The 16,647-nt window shown below is 40.8% G+C and overlaps 2 protein-coding genes across 15 annotated transcripts in view; both read right to left on the bottom strand.

Moving 5' to 3' along the window:
• LOC122921762 (sialic acid-binding Ig-like lectin 13) overlaps positions 1–7,028 on the bottom strand; it is an 84,181-nt gene extending 77,153 nt beyond the window's left edge. The window contains exons 1-2 of one of the 2 annotated variants that reach the window (XM_044271992.1): positions 6,911–7,007; positions 5,808–5,902 (exon numbers count right to left, since the gene is read on the bottom strand). The gene's annotated coding sequence lies outside the window, so the exon portion shown is untranslated. Of the gene's footprint in view, positions 1–5,807; positions 5,903–6,910 lie in introns of both variants that reach the window. The other variant, XM_044272000.1, reaches the window with a different exon arrangement.
• Positions 7,029–10,424: 3,396 nt separating this feature from the next.
• LOC122921701 (sialic acid-binding Ig-like lectin 12) overlaps positions 10,425–16,647 on the bottom strand; it is a 28,850-nt gene continuing 22,627 nt past the window's right edge. For 10 of the 13 annotated variants that reach the window (XR_006387059.1, XR_006387063.1, XM_044271879.1 and 7 more), the window contains 2 exons: positions 11,791–11,840; positions 10,425–10,866 (listed from right to left, as the gene is read on the bottom strand). Coding sequence is in view for 9 of the 13 variants with exons in the window: in XM_044271879.1 (XP_044127814.1) it covers positions 10,816–10,866; positions 11,791–11,840 (101 nt within the window). In the remaining 4 variants the exon portion in view is untranslated. Of the gene's footprint in view, positions 10,867–11,784; positions 11,841–16,647 lie in introns of those variants that run through there. The other 3 variants (XM_044271949.1, XM_044271914.1, XM_044271940.1) reach the window with 1 other exon arrangement.

Raw genomic sequence — 16,647 nt, 5'->3', positions numbered from 1 at the left:
GAGGTGCCCTAGGAGAACGAGCAGAATGCCATTCTGTGCTGGGCTGTGAATGAGGGTTGTTGGGTCTTACAGTAGTGTCTGCCAGGAAAACAATCTTAGGGAGTCAGGGACAGTGAAAAATCAATCAATAAGCTTGTATTCTATTGCCAGGGAGAGTGAAGGGAAAGGCTAGGGTTCAATGAAGAAGAAGAATTGTGTGTGTAGAAAAGGGACAAGTGGGGCAGATGACAGCCAGGAATTAAGAAGAGAGGAGCTGTGGCCACTGTGCTTCCTGCTGCTACAACCCTTTAAAAGAAGCTACCAGCAAGGAAATACGTACTTTAATTTGTTTCCCTTTTTCATAGAATTTTTTTTTTGGGGGGGGGGGGGGGGTTGGAGTAACCAAAAACTGTACAACATGTGATCTACCATCATTCTAGCATAGCATATATAATACTTGTCATCTGGTCATCTCAGATAGTTAATTTAATTCATTTTTTTTTTTGTTTTAGTTTGAAAAACCTTATACATATAGTGCAAAATAATTTTTTTCTACACACCCAAAGTTCAGTTCCAATTTTTTTTGGGGGGTATTGAATTTAATGAAACTAGCATATAGGTGATCAGTACTCCAATACATACTAGGGTAATAATTTACCTGTGAGTGTTAACCCAATATTAAGGGTCAAGCCACAATCGTCCATTTCAGTGAATTCTATTTCCACGTGGTTGCAATTTAATTTTTGGGGGGATTGTTAAATTTTATTAACCAACATATATATTTGATTACTGCAGCAATACACATGGTAATGCAGCAATCTACCTGTGAGTGTTATCGTGAAATTGATGGTCAAATCTCAATTGTCTGTTTCCGTGAATCCCATTTCCACATGGTTGGAATAAAAAATTTTGGGGGGGTTTTCCAATATAATTAACCAGCATATATATGTGATTACTGCAGCAATATACAGGGTAATGCAGCAATTTACCTGGGAGTGTTAACGTGAAGTTTAAGTCTCAATCGTCTGTTTTCAGGAATGAGCGAACTTTGCAAGCTTGGGTTTCCAGACCTGTATCCGGACTTTTTTACTGAAGTCCGGGTTCGGTGTTCATGTGATTTTATTATTTTCCGTTATATCATGGTTATATCAGAAAAATATAGCATTCGTAAGACAGAATGCAAAAGAATATGGCTATTTACAGGTTAAAAAATAAATAAAAAAATTCACCTCATCCACTTGATAGGTGATCAACATCAATACACAGGCCAGCACGCAAAAGTTACTGTGAGGGTTAACAAATTTAGGCCAAAATCAGTTTCCCTTTTTTTCTTTGTTAACAAACACGATTCCAATCTTTTTTTTTTTTTTTTTGAGGACTGATTATATTCAAAGTAGCAGCATATATACGTGATTACTATACCAATAGACAGGGTAGCACACAAAAGTATCTGGGAGTGATAACGAATTTATGCCCAAATTTGTTTCACCTTTATTCAAACGTTTTAAATCAACTTTTTGGGGGTGGGTGGGGTTGTTGATTATATTCAAACTATCAGAATATATATAAATACACAACTGCTCAAAAAATAAAGGGAACACTTAAACAACACAATGTAACTCCAAGTCTTCTGTGAAATCAACCTGTCAAGTTATGAAGCAACACTGATTGTGAATCAATTTCTCCTGCTGTTGTGCAAATTGAATAGACAACAGGTAGAAATGATAGGCAATTAGCAAGACAACCCCTATGAAGGGGTGGTTCTGCAGGTGGTGACCACAAACCATTTCTCTGTTCTTATTATTTTGGCTATTGTTTTGGTCACTGCTCTCACCCCTCGAGGGAGCACGAGGCAGTGTTTTTAACCCACAGAGGTTGCTCAGGTAGTGCAGCTCATCCAGGATGGCACATCAATGCGAACTGTGGCAAGAAGGTTAGCTGTGTCCAGCTGTGTCAGCACAGTGTCCAGAGCATGGAGCAGATACCAGGAGACAGTCCAGTACACCAGGAAATGTGGAGGGGGTCATAGGAGGGCAACAACCCAGCAGTAGGACAGCTACCTCCTCCTTTGTGCAAGGAGGAGCAGTGCCAGAGCCCTGCAAAATAACTTCCAGCAGGCGCCTAATATCAATGTGTCTGCTAGAACTGTCAGAAACAGACTTCATGAGGGTGGTATGAGGGTCCGTCATCCACAAGTCAGTGTTGTGCTTACAGCCCAATTCCGTGCACAGCGATTGGCATTTGCCAGATAACACCAAGATTGGCAGATTCGACTTTGGCGCTCTTCACGGATGAGAGCAGGTTCACAGTGAACACATGTAACAGACATGACAAAGTCTGGAGACTCCGTGGAGATCGTTCTGCTAACTGCAACATCCTCCAGCATGACCGGTTTGGCAATGGGTCAGTAATGGTGTGGCTAGGCATTTCTTTGGAGGGCTGCACAGCCCTCCATGTGCTAGCCAGAGGTACCCTGACTACCATTAGGTACTGGGGTGATATCTTCAGACCCACTGTTAGATCATACGCAGGTGCAGTGGGCCATGGGTTCCTTCTGATGCATGACAATGCTAGGCATCATGTGGCTGAAGTGTGTCAGCAGTTCATACATGATGAAGGCATTGATGCTATGGACTGGCCTGCTGGTTCCCCAGACCTAAATCCAATTGAACACATCTGGGACATCATGTCTCATTCCATCCACCAACGCCGCATTGCACCACAGACTCTTCAGGAGTTGATTGTTGCTTTAATCCAGGTCTGGGAGGAGATCCCTCAGGAGAACATCCGTTTCCTCATCAGGAGCATGCAAAGGCACTGTAGGGAGGTCATACAGGCACGTGGAGACCACACACAGTGAAAAATGTGATTTTCCACATAGATTTTGAGTATCATTCCAAATCCAGACCTCCATGGGATATTAATTTAGATTTACATAGATCATTATTATGTTTTATTGTTCTCAATGCATTACACAATGTAATGAATAAAGATTAGCAACTGGAATATGTCATTCATTGAGATCTAGGATGTGGTATTTTAGTGTTCCATTTATATTTTTGAGCAGTGTATATATCATTACTACCCCAATATACAGGGTAGTGCAGAACATTATCTGAGAGACCCAAAAATGTCAAGGCTACGGAAAGGTTCCAAACTTAAGACCCAGAGCCAGAATATGTGTAATAGTAGCACCAACTATCCGGCCAGAAGTAGTAGTAGTAGTAGTAGTAGTAGTAGTAGTAGTAGTAGTAGGCCGCAGTTGTCCCTGCTGAATTTGGAAAGTAGCAACATTATATTTGAATAGAAAGAGGATGAGATTGTGGATTGGATGGCTCATTCCTTCTCTCAGTCGCAGCAGGATGATGTGGTAGTTACTACAGAGTTTGACACTGTGTCATTTAGCCACAAAGAAGGCTTTCAGTGAAGTCCTCTCTGTATTTACTGCCCATTCCTAGAGGTGCATCTTCTATTTACCAAAGAAGGGACAAGAAAACCCGATCATGCCCTATGGCAGATATTCAAGAAAGTCTCCCTGTTGATGACTTGTGTGAGAGCAGTCAGCATTTCTACTGCCCTGAGGATGATGTGGAGGAGGCTGCAGACCCCAGGCATAGCTGTGTTGGTGGTATTGGTACTGGCCCCCGTAGCGCGGTATTCGCGTTGGGGGCAGCGACAGTGGGAGTCGGGGCAAAGCAGGGGAGGGAGGCCCAAGAATCCATCATGATATCCCACAGTCTGATAGAAGAGGAAGGGAGGGTGAGGACTTTGTGTCAATTATGTGCTTGACAGGATCTGGAAGACACATCGGGGTGCTGAGGAGAAGACAACATCAGAGGAGGAGGATGATGGCAACAGCAATAAAGAGCAGAGTCTACATACCACGTACCTCTCAAAAAACAGCAAGGGCCACATCTGCTTCTGATGATGCAGCTGACACTGTGGGTGAATGTGGCCCAAAATGGGCAAGAAGTAAGCTAAGCTTGGCTGCCTCTACTTCTGCTGCCCAAGTATCTCCCATCTGGCATTACTCAGAAGACAAAAGCATTGCCTTGTGCAAGCTGTGCAAGAGCAAAATAAAACGAGGCCAGGCAAACACAAACATATGCATTACAATTACAGCTGTATTGAACCACATGAATCGGCATCACCCGATCTCATGGGAAAACAGAGGTAGGAGATCCCCCGTTTCTACGGTACTTCTTGCAGCAGCCAGGCTGCATCCATGGGCAGTACGGTGTCTTTCACATCGTCATCCTCCTCTTCTCCAGGAAACAACTTTATGAGCCCATAAATCTGATGGTGTGCATGCTTAATTCCCACCTGGCCAGGTTGCTGACAGTGCTGTTGCTGCCATTACCATTTAGTCAAGTCTGCTGCCTTTAGGGAGCTAATGGCATGCGCTCACTCACTGAAAGATTCCTAGCGAGCATTATTTCTCCCAAAAAGCCATCCCTACATTGTTCTCTCACATGGTGGACAAGCCACTCCATGTGATTCTCGCTTTGCAGCCAGGTTCACACCATGGTGGAAGCCTGAAATGGGTTGGAACTGATTGGCCTGTAAGAGAGAACCCAGACTGGCGAGCAGTTTCTCCAGTATATCAAGCAGCAAGCATCCCGCTGGCTGTCAACAATGAATCATAAAAAATAAATGAAAATAGATTTTCCTAGAGTACTAGATGGAGTTATATACCAACTTTCAGGGCAATTGGAGCAACTTTGTTTTGGAGGTAACTAGGAGCAACACACTATATGTGCGGGGTCTGCGCTCCTGAACATAAATGCATAACGGCATAGGCAGGTTTAGCGTAGGATCCGCCTGAACTGAGACCACCTTGTCGCTTGGTAGGTGGGCTTAGATGTGTTTTGATCAAAATGTATTGACCAAGTGTTTCAGATTTTATCAATAGAGTGAGGGCTTAGTCCATATGTTAGGCTTGCATCTATTATTATAGTGCATTATTTTCTGTGATTGTATAAATGTAGCCATGTACATCCGCAACATTCATTATCAAATTGTGCAAGATGTTTTATATATTTTTTTCATGATTTGTTCAACTTTGCTTAGGCCCCAAACCGATTTCGGTCCAAACAGAACTTTTTCAAAACTTTTGCGAACTGGACCGGAAACCAATTTTGAGTGTTTCGCTCGTCTCCAGTCCAAGCCATGTGTTCCAAATACCCCCACCCATGCAAAAGACACATTTTTCACAGAAGGTCTAGTTACCCTCTCTCAGCTGCCCCTGGATGGATATCACAGTAATCTTTTGTCTAAATTGACTGTTTAACATCACCATCTGCCCAATTACACAACAGAAATCTCTCCCAAATGCTGCACCACCATATACGCCCTTGTTGAAGAACAGAAAAATAAAATTAAAATTTATATGAAACCAGCTTAACTACCTCCATTATCTGACCCTCCCTCCCCTGTCTCCAAGACTTCAATCATGCTGCCCATTTCCCCAGAATGTGCTACCCCAGGCAATCAGATTAATTCCCAATATTAGCACACATATTTTTGGGTAAGTCTATAACATTCCAAACATTTCAAAAATCAACTCACTTCATTGCCATTTTTCCTGAGAATCTCAATGATTCAGTCAACAGCATGTCCCACCTCTTCACCAAATGCACTTCATTCCCGTACATACACAGATACCAGCTAGAGGCCAGTTCTTGCCTTTTTATGTCTATTACCCTATTTACTATAAAAGTTGGCTGGAACATTGACCATAACACTGCAGATTTCTTCAAAATTTGCCTTTTGCTAATTTGTTGCTCAATCTGTTGGTTCAGATTTATGATTTTCTTTTGGTGACTTACCTACTCCCTCCTCACAGTTGCTGTTTCCCAGAGAAGAAGAAGATCTTAGTAGATTTAGACCTCACCCTGCTGAATTGAAACTGAAAACTGTGTCCCTGAAATATGAAGAAATATTGAGGAACTTGAGCTCTATGAAATGTAATCAGAGTTTTGGTCCTAATAAGTAGAGATTTTTTTATTTGTTTACGCTTCGTTTGGATGTAAAAGCAGAATTGGGTTATGGATTCCGTTACCACAGACCATAACACAATTCTATGATGGAATGCATAACGGAATGCCTTTAGAGGCATTCCGTTATTCATTCCGTCATAATATAAGTCTATGGGCTGCAAAACGGATCCGTCCCGTGTCCATTATGCCCGGGAGTCCTCTCCAGCCCATAGAATTCTATTATGACGGAATGAATAAAGGCATTCTGTCATAGAATTGCGTTATGGTCGGTGGTAATGGAATCCATAACGCAATTCTGTTTTTACCACCAAATGAAGCGTGAACGAATTTCATAACATGAAATTCGCTCATCTCTACTAATAAGATTTAAAGATCAAGGGAGGACATTCACTTAACGTTGCCTACCAAAATTAGATTTTGAAAATGGGGCTTAAATTCCTGGTGTGCTAGTTCCTTTAAGGAGTATTCTGATTATCCCTATCCACTGGATAAGGGATAATAACTAGATTGATAGGCTTCTTACTGCTGGGACACCCACTGGTTACGAGAACAGGGGTCAGATTCTCCCATTTAAATGGTCAAATGTGCACGTTGCAGTTCAATCTTTACTCCATTTAATCAAGGAACTCAGGAGCACATTCTTCTGATATTTGGTTGGTCCACTATGGATCTACTAGTTATTCCCTATCCTGTAGATAAATTGCAGAAATACTTCCAGAGCGGCCTGGTTACTTGTCATTTCCCTTGGCACCAGAGAATTAGCATGAACTTAGCACAGATCAAATTTTTTTTTCTTAAACACCTTCTATATGTAGCATGAATCTAATATCAGCCTGTGTAATATATAATATTATCAACCATGAATACCGAGAACTATAATAAACACAGGATACAACAATTCTCTTAGTAGTAGTATTCGATAGGATACTCACAGATTTCAGTCCTCTCTCTTCTTTTTGATTATGAAAATGATTTTGAATCTCATCAACTTCTATTTTAAGTTATTTCCGTATGCTGGTCACCACTGTGGTAAGTGACTGGCTGAGCTGCAATTTTTGGTGTATTAAAAGGAACTACAGTACTAACAAGTAACATTAGTAAGGGATTTGAGGGTGTGAGGAAGGTGGTGACGTTGCTTGATAGCAACACTTTAATTGTCTCGTAAACTACAATGATAAATCATCGCAGTCTATGGGAGAAGCGATCAGATGATTACATATTCCAGTGTCCTACAGTAGGCTATGGGGACTAAAAATAAATGTTAAACATTTTTTTTTTAATGTTAAAATTCTAATCACCCCCATTCCTTATTTAAAACAAACAAATAAATAAATAAAGCTCCTCAGTAGAGATCAGGTTCGTCCTGCTACATGTCATATTCAATGTGATCCCTATCTCCGTACGTGCATTAGAATGTATTGCCTCTGATTAAGCTCTTTCAGTTTGGTCAATGTTAGCGAGAGACTTCATTATTCTCGTGCATGGACCTCTATTGTGAGTTTCATTAAGCGCATCACAGTCATTTACAAATCCGGGTTCGTATTTGTTATGTAAGACATTAATGCGCGCACCACAACTCACGGTAACGGCGCATGCATGAGACTAATGGAGTCTCGCGTTGACATTGGCCATATTGAGAGAGCCTCACTGGAGGAAATATATTATAATTCAATTGTGGAGATAGGAATCACATTGAATATGAATTATGTAATGAACGAACCGGGTTTGTCTAAAGCAAGATGTACCGGTTCGCTCATCACTACTCATTAGTATCACCGTGTCTCAAAATGCCTGTACTATTACAATATAAAAGTATTTATCCTGGAAAGTGAATGAGAAATAAATCAAATGATCACCATTTTATGGATGCTTCACCTCCCCCCAAAAAATGGAATAAAAAGTGATCAAAAGGTCACACAGATCCCAAATGGTATCAATAAAACGACAGATCACTCTGCATCAATAAATGAGCCCTACATACCTCCGGAATGTAAATATAATAAAGTTATGGGGTTAAGAATATCCTGATTCAAAGAAAATATATTTTTTCCAAAGTTTTTTATTTTTATTTTAAAAGACAAGAAAAACTATAAAAATGTGGTATCTCTGGAATCGTACTGACCAGGAGAATGAAGTAAGCATGTCCGTTTTACTGCTTAGGGAGCACTGTAAAAATAAAATACATAAAACTATGGTGAAATTGCCTTTTTTTTTCTAATTTCATCTTGTTGGACAGCATACTACATGAAACAACATAACAATACCACGGTTTATCACCTTAAAGGAAACACTCTAACATGTATCAAAATAAAATTTGGTTACCACCACAATAAAATATAGAAAGTGACTCTGAGTGTACAGTAGTAATATATAAAGAAAATAAAAAGGGGTCATTAGATTCACCCATAGATGGTCTGACCAAACTTTTTGAAATTGTGCATGCCAGCTCCTCCAATATTGTACAATCAGTCAATTTTGTTTATCCGTTGTGGAGGTATTGGGGATACAGTTGATTGCAATGAAGTGTCCATTAACGGTCCAGGCACTGCGAGAATAAGGGAGGTTTTCTGGCAACAGATGGAGGAGATAACCCTCTGACATATAGGAAGGTGCAGATTTAGGTCTATGGACTTAGATATATCTGTCCAGAAAACCTGAGCAATCACATGTGGAAATAGGTGCCTTCTTTATTTTGGTATTTCCAGCAGGTAATCTTTTACATAGTTACATATTTTTATAGTTAATACAGTTGAAAAAAAGACGTAAGTCCATCAGGTCCAAAAAAGGAATAGGTGGGGAATGACGTGAATTTACTAAAAAGAGGAGTGAGACTCAGACTTCTACACATTTTCATAAGCATTACTGTTTTTAAAACTTTTAAAACCACCCACTGTTCCTGCTGTGACCACGTCTGAAGGTAGTCTATTTCACAGATTCACAGTTCTTACAGCTTTGACACCTCTGGAGACAGAACTTTTTCTTCTCCAGTCAGAGGCAGTGTCCCCTTGTCTTTTGAGGAAATTTTACATGGAACAGTTTTTCACCATATTTTTGTACGGCACATTTATATTTTTGTATAGGTTAATCATGTCCCCCCTTAGACGTCTCTTCTCAAGACTAAAATGTAATTCTAATCTTTCTTTGTAACTAAGACCCTCCATGTCCCTTATCAGTTTAGTCACTCTCTCTGTACTCTCTCCAGCTCCAGGGCATCCTTTCTATGGACTGGTGCCCAGATCTGCATAATGCATACAAGAGTTGTCAATTTTGTATAATTGAGATGCAGTGATGCACCATTTTTCTAATGTCTTCAAGACTACTAGAGATGATCGAGAGCTCCAGGATCTTATCCACAGCTTTTGCTTTTCAGAATGATTGAAGCACCTCCTGACATGTCTGTTTTAGTAGCTACTTGCATTCCCCATGTAATCCAAATCTGTGGCATCTATTTTTTATCATTCTTTGTTGTGCCATTCCTTTATTATTCCTGCTAGAAGTTATGAATGAATTACTAGCAGTCTGCAATAAATGTCCATCAGGGTGTTACCGGTTGGGGGATGTCCTGGCACAATCTGAAATGGTCCAATCAGTGCTACCAGTATCAGACACACCCCAAACGGGTAACACCCAGGATGCCCTTTATTGCAGACTGCTAGTAATTCATTCATAACTTTTAGAACAATACAGAGTCATAAGAACAAACGCTCCAGAATTGTTGTTACATTGGGAATCCAAGTAGTAAAACAGACATGTCAGGAGACGAGACAGCTCCTCTTTAAAACCATTGTCTTGATCAGGCAAGCTCAACTTGCTGCCCTCCAGCTGTTGCAAAACTATAACTCCCATCATTCCCTGAGAGACTACAACTATCATCCTACAGAAGAGCATCATGGGAGTTGTAGTTTCACAACAGCTGGAATGCCACAGGTTGAGCATCCCTGGTCTTGACTATGAGAGCATCTGGTTGTGAATTGGGGGACTGCTAACATATTGGAGATTTTCCCATTGGAGAATGTTGGGTGTAGATTGTTTTCCGTGTCAGAAAGAAAAGATTCAAGCCAGATACCACAAAATTAATTAATGTTTTCCATGCTGTGGAGGTTCAGCTTGAAGGTGCTTCTCTTTATTCAGTTATATGGTAGTTCTGAAAACAGCCAGGGAGGTCCTGCTAGTGTTATATGAAATTCAAAAGTATAGAGCTTTATGGACAAGTCATGAGACAAATAAAGTGAGTGTAATGGATTGAGCTTTATACTTCTCCACAATTACTGTACAATATGACATGAAGGGATCCATGCAGTTTACGCGACAAACAAATTCATAACCAATTGCTAAGCAATATCTAAAAAATACATGGCAACAGGAAATAGTAGAAGAAGTTCCTTTATGATTTTCAACCCATGGTCCTCAAGCTGTTGTGAAACTACAGTTTCCAACATCCTTTGGTATGCTATGGCTTTAAAGGAATGCTTGTAGTTAGACTCCTGCCATAGATGTGGAGTAATCGGTTGGAGATCACTGGTTGAGTTGGTCCAAGGTTACATCAGATGATATGAACGTGTTTATCACAGGCACCATGCCGGCTCTCTGGTTAGTAATGTTGTCTTGCAGTCATGAGTTTCTGGGTTCTTCATGAGCTTTGGACGGTCACTCCAGAAACATAGTGATAAGATATTACCTTCCTATAAATGTTCCCCAGTGGGTCTCAGTAGGACAATTAGATTGTGAGCTCCATTAGGGAGAGATCTGAAAGTTGACAATCTCTGTACCCAGTCTGAAGCCTATGTGGCGGCTATTGGAGCATTAGAATATGAAATACTGGAGGTCATTTATTAGATTATTGTGCTTTCAAGTTGTAGTAGACGTCATTGTCCCGTTTTTTTAATTCCTAGAAAATAAAAATTGGTAACAGAGTCAGACTAAATATATATTTACATCATATTTCTGTGAATATAATTCCAAATGATATTCAGCTTAAAGTGACTTTAACATTAAACTCAGATAAGTTATTTTACCCTTGAAGAGGTTGTCCCATGAAAAATATTCTACTATTTTCAAACCAGCACCTGGATCTGAATACTTTTGTAATTGCATGGAATTAAAAATGTAGTATAGCCACTGAATCATTCAATAAAATCTATCTGTATAGCGCCACCTGCTGTTTGTTCTTTTTCTTATTTCTTTGACCTGCTCACTGAGAAGGCCGCACATGCTCCGTTTCTTCTTTCAACTGCCTCCTGAGTTGTGATGGGCAGAGCATGGACATGCCTCCTGAGCTGTCAGCTTGATATAAGTTAGCAGAGCAACAAATGAGGAGATCTCTGGATCCATGTGAGGTACAGGGCTGATTCTCGCTTTGTTAGAAAGGTATTGTCATGTACTATACGATGCCTGATTTTCGATTTTTACATTATTCATGGAATAGCCCCTTCAAATTATTTTATGACAACATCATGTGAAATAATATACTGTATGTGAAAAAAAGGTTTATTGTATCTCCAGCTGGGAGGCAGCCTGCTGTAGTTGAAACCTCCCCGCTACAAATGACAATAAGCCCATTAATCCATGTCTTTTTTATCTCCTAATTATATCGACCTTGTTTCTGCTTTGGGTGTTATGTTGCCTCACGCTAACTGGGGCATGTTCAAAGGTTTTGTAGTCTGAATTTTGTATTCTGTCCTTTTGGGATAATTTTTATGAATGAATGATTATTCCGAAACACTTTCTATACAAGCGGCTGAGCTTTAAAGTTTTGTGAGAAGAGATAAAAAAAAGCAACTATTAGAAACATTTTCCCATGAACAACTAATACCTGATATGTGGATTCTGTCCCTTGCTTCCCGGGGTCAGTAATTATTTTTCCTAAAATGCAAGCATTTTTAGTCAGTTATTTGTCCATGCAGCATAATATTAAAGGGGTTGTCCCACAAAAATGATAGATTTTTTTTTTTGCAAACCAATACCTGAATCTAAATACTTTTGTAATTGCATGTAATTAAAAATGTAGTATGACCAGTGAGCAATTAAATAAAATTTATCTGTATAGCGCCACCTGCTGCTCTTTTCTTCATTTGTCTGTTCACCTCAGTAAAATTGCTGAGATGGACGCATATGCTCAGTTCCATTTCTCAACGGCCACCAGGCAAAGTGAGAAATTCCAAGCCTTTATAGTTTGGATGATTATGGCTTACAGCTTATGAAACACCAAAGTCACATTTTTGAGGTCCCCTTTGCTCAGGGGGTATGGATTAATTAGCTGACTACAGTGTGACACTTTGAGCCTAGAATATTGAACTTTTTCACAAAATTCAAATTTTAAGCTGCATTAATGCAATTCCTTTTAATTTGCATTACTGAAATAAATAGACTTTTGCACAATATTCCAATTTTTCGAGTTTCACCTGTATATTCTGTTAGAAGCTACACAGTTACAGGGAGAGAACTGCAGTAAAACAGGACACACAATCTGATAAAGGACACACCCCCTGATAAAGGATATACCCCTTTGCTGCTAGCCTGAAAATAATCTACTATCACTGTGGTTTAGGATAACAAGATTTCAAATGGTATGAATTCTGTCGCTGTCTCAAGCCCTCTTGAAAAAAAATAACTTTTTTTCAACAAAACACAGAAATCCCCGATATGAATGAAAATTATTTAACATGTATGATAACATAATATGGTGCATGATGATGGGTCACCACACATTTGAGGGTGGGTGCATAGCTGCGGTAGATGGGACTTGGTACCGCTTTGCACCTTGTTCGTCTTACTTATGGTTTGTTGATGGAGTAAAGTTCTGTAGAAGATACCCGGTCAGGACCACCTCTTCTCTCCCTAATAGCTATCCTTGCCTACAGGCAGACCCCCACCTATTGGTGGCTAATCCCTGAATTTCATGATATGGTAACCCTATTTTCATGAGAAAAAACAAAGTCCAGACACTTGCGTTTCCCCAACACAAAGCTGGTTTGTCAGCTATTTAAAAATAATAGCGGCACCATCCAGTCAATACTGGCACCCTAGATGAACCCCACATTGCTATTTAACATTCAGTCCTTTCTTTGGCTAGATAAACATAGATCACAGGTACACCTTAATTAAGCCTATTTCTTATGTTTACAGATGTCATTATCAGACAACCATTGCTGATCAATAAGGGACATAATAATCAGTAAACTTATTGTAAACCAGTAAAGGAAATGCTATCTAACATGGGCCTGACATCAGATCTTGCCAACATTTTATGCTCATTCATCTCTTATCTAGGGTGCTAATATTGACTGAAGGGTACCATTATCATTTTTATGGTACCTCCATGTTATATTCATCTTGTACTCTAATGAACCAGCTTTGTGTTAAGGAAACACACGCAACAGGGCTTTGTTTTTTCTTATGAAATTAGGGTTAAATTTCATATTATGAAATACAGGGTTTAGCCACCAATAGGTGGGGTCGTCTGTGTCGGGTTGGGTGCTCTGCCTGTAGGCAGGGATAGCTATAAGGAACATCAGAAAGAGAGAAGAGGTGGCCCCGACCGGTTTCTTCCACAGAGCCTTACTCTATAAACAAATCATAAGTAAGACAGATGAGGTGCAAACTGGTACCAAGTTCTATTTACTCCAGCAATGCACCCACCCTCAAATGTGTGTTGACCCACCATCATATTATGTTATCATGCATGTTACTTTTTTAAGTAATATAGGGGATTTATGTGTTTTGTTTGACAGCCAGAGGGATGTTTACTGCTTGATGTACTTTAGCAACTGTTCGCCGATATGGCTACTCTCATCCAGACCAATCAGGAACACTTGACATGACACATCTAATAGAAGGAGCAGTAATCTGAGTGACCCTGTGCTCTGCTGCTGTTGGGGACAGACCAGCATCCAAGGAGGAGGAGGCAGAGGAGGCAGAGGAGGCAGAGGAGGCAGAGAAGTGCCTGGTGTGGAAGCCAGGCCGACACAATCGTCAGGGGGCCAAAAGGACCTGGCCTTGTTGCTGGGGTGCTGCATCGCCACTGCCAGAAAAAACATTGACCCAATGGGCCGTGAAAGAGATGTACTGTCCCTGCCCATAAGAGCTGCTTCAATTGTCCACCATGGCATGAACCTGGCCAAACAGCGAGAATCACAGGGAGCGGCCCGCGTTCTCCGCCTCATGAGAGCACAAGGCAGGGTTGGCTTTTTGAGAGAAATAATGCTGACTAGGAATCTTCCAGTGAGGCCGAGTGCCTCCCATTAGCTCCCTAAAAGCAGCAGAATCGACAAAATGGTACGGCAGAAACTGCACCACCAGCAACTCGGCCCGGTGAGAATTAAGCTTGTGCACCATAAGATTGTGGCCATATAGAGTTGTTTCCTAGCCACACAGTCCATTATCAATGATTCATGATGGAGCAGAGAAGGAGTCTGAGCAGTAAAAGTAGAAATAGATGATGATGTGAAAGACACCATGCTGCCCATGGAGAAGGAGTGAGCTCTTGTTGCGATAGCTGGCTGCCACATCTGTTTGTTCAAGGGATGGGGTGATGCCACTTAATATGGTTCAATAGAGCTGTGGTGTCTACGTTTTTGTTTGCCTGCCCATGTCTTATTTTTCTCTTGAACAACTCACACAAGGAAATGCTTTTGTCTTCCGGCAGTGTGGAGAAAAAATGCCAGATAGGAGATACTCAGACAGCAGAGGTAGAGACATCTGAGCTCGGCTTAGCTATGGCATGTTTTGGATCTTACCCACCAACAGTGTCAGCGGCATCACCAGATCCCGAAGCAGACGTGGCTCGGGCTGTTCTTTGGGAGGTATGTGGCCTCTGCTCTTTATTGCTGCTGCTGCCATCACCCTCCTCTTCTAATGTTGCCTCATCTTCAGCTCCTTGATCCAGCTCCCACGTTCATGCATGTTACAGATTTACAGCACACAATTAACATTGAAGTCCTCACCCTGCCTTTCGCTTCTATCAAACTGTGGGATATCATGGTGAGTTCTTTGGACCCCCAACTCTGCTCTTCATTTGCCCCGACTGCCACTGTTGCTGTCCCCAACATCAATACCGCAGCTACGGGTGTGCCTACTACTACCACTAACATGGCTATGCCTGGGATCTGCAGCCTTCTCCTCCACCTCCTCCTTAGGGCAGTACAAACGCTCTCTGCTCTCACACAAGTCATCAACAGGGACACTCTCATGACTATCTGCTGTAGGGCGTGGTGGGGTTTTTCGTCACTTCTTAGGAAAGCACCCCACTACAAAGGGGCAGTGAAGGCTGAGATGACTCCACTAAAAGCCTTCTCTGGGGCTGCAAAGAGGAGGAGCAGTAGGAACGGTGACCTCTGGCTCCATGGCATGGTGTCACCTCTATATCATCCAGCCCTGACATATTTGGGCTTCTCTGATAATATTGTACGCTACCCTGTGTATTGGTGTAGTAATCATGTATATGCTGATTTTAAAAATTTCAACAACCTCCCCCCAAAAATTGGATTGGAAACATGTAAAAAAAGAAATAAACTTTAATGGATTCAGGTCTAAATTCGTTATCACTCACAGATCACAGTAATCACATATAGAATGGGTTCAATAATTTTACCAACCCCCCTCCCCCAAAAACAAAACTTTACACCGTGTGGAGATAGAAATTAAGGGAAACAAATTTAGGCCTGAATTCATTAGCACGATATAGGCCTGATGTTCAATTTCACTTTAAGACTCACAGATAATAAAAATTTAATTCCAACCATGTGTAAATACAATAGACTGAAATAGACAACTGAGGCCTGAGGCTCAATTCCACATTAACACTCAAAGGTAAATTGTTGTCCTAGCCTGTGCATTTGTGTACTGATCACCTATATGCTGGTTTCATTAAACTGAACAAGTCTCCCCAAAAATTTTTATTCCAACCGTGTGGAAATACAATACAATGAAAACAGACAATTGAGGCCGGACACAGAATTTCACGTTAAAACTCAACGGTAAATTGTTGCCCTATCCTGTGTATTGCTGTACTGATCAGCTATATGATGGTTTCATTACATTGAACATGTCCCCCAAACTAAAGTCAACCCATGTGGATATAGAATATACAGAAACAGAGTATTTAATATATAATTCTGAATCACTGATTCATAAATTATTAAATATGTGAGATGACCTGACACCAAGTTCTCAGTGGTATTCTATATGCTATGCTAAAATTGTTGGTAGAACACGTGGTGCACAGTTTTCACTTATTACACCCCCAAAAAAAATATTTCTGTAAAAATGGGAAAAACTGAAAGCATTTCCTTGTAGGTAGCTGCGTTTGAGGTTTGCAGCAGCTGCAGTTGTGCTAGGAGGCACAGCCTCAGTGCCTCTCTTCTCACTCCCTAGTTGACAGCTTCCCTGTCTCTCTATTCTACCCACACATTTCTTAAACTTCTTTGTAATTCTAGCCTTTCCCTTCACTGTCACTGGCAGAATACCACCCCTTATAACAAGTAGGCGGCCACATATTTCCCCTTCAGTGATCACTACAGGAGAAATGCAGAATCATTAAAAAAAATATTTATTTTAGACAATGCCTCGTCCTTAAAGCAGGAAACCCTTATTCATGGTGCCCTGTCCAATGGTAAGGTGTCTAACTAGAACATCCCGTTTCAAGTATTACCAACTTTAAGTTATACCATCT

The sequence above is a fragment of the Bufo gargarizans genome, chromosome 1 (genome assembly GCF_014858855.1).
Source record: "Bufo gargarizans isolate SCDJY-AF-19 chromosome 1, ASM1485885v1, whole genome shotgun sequence".
Lineage (NCBI taxonomy): Eukaryota > Metazoa > Chordata > Amphibia > Anura > Bufonidae > Bufo > Bufo gargarizans.
Note: the sequence above shows the minus strand (reverse complement) of the source record. Positions and strands in the feature narration are given on the sequence as shown.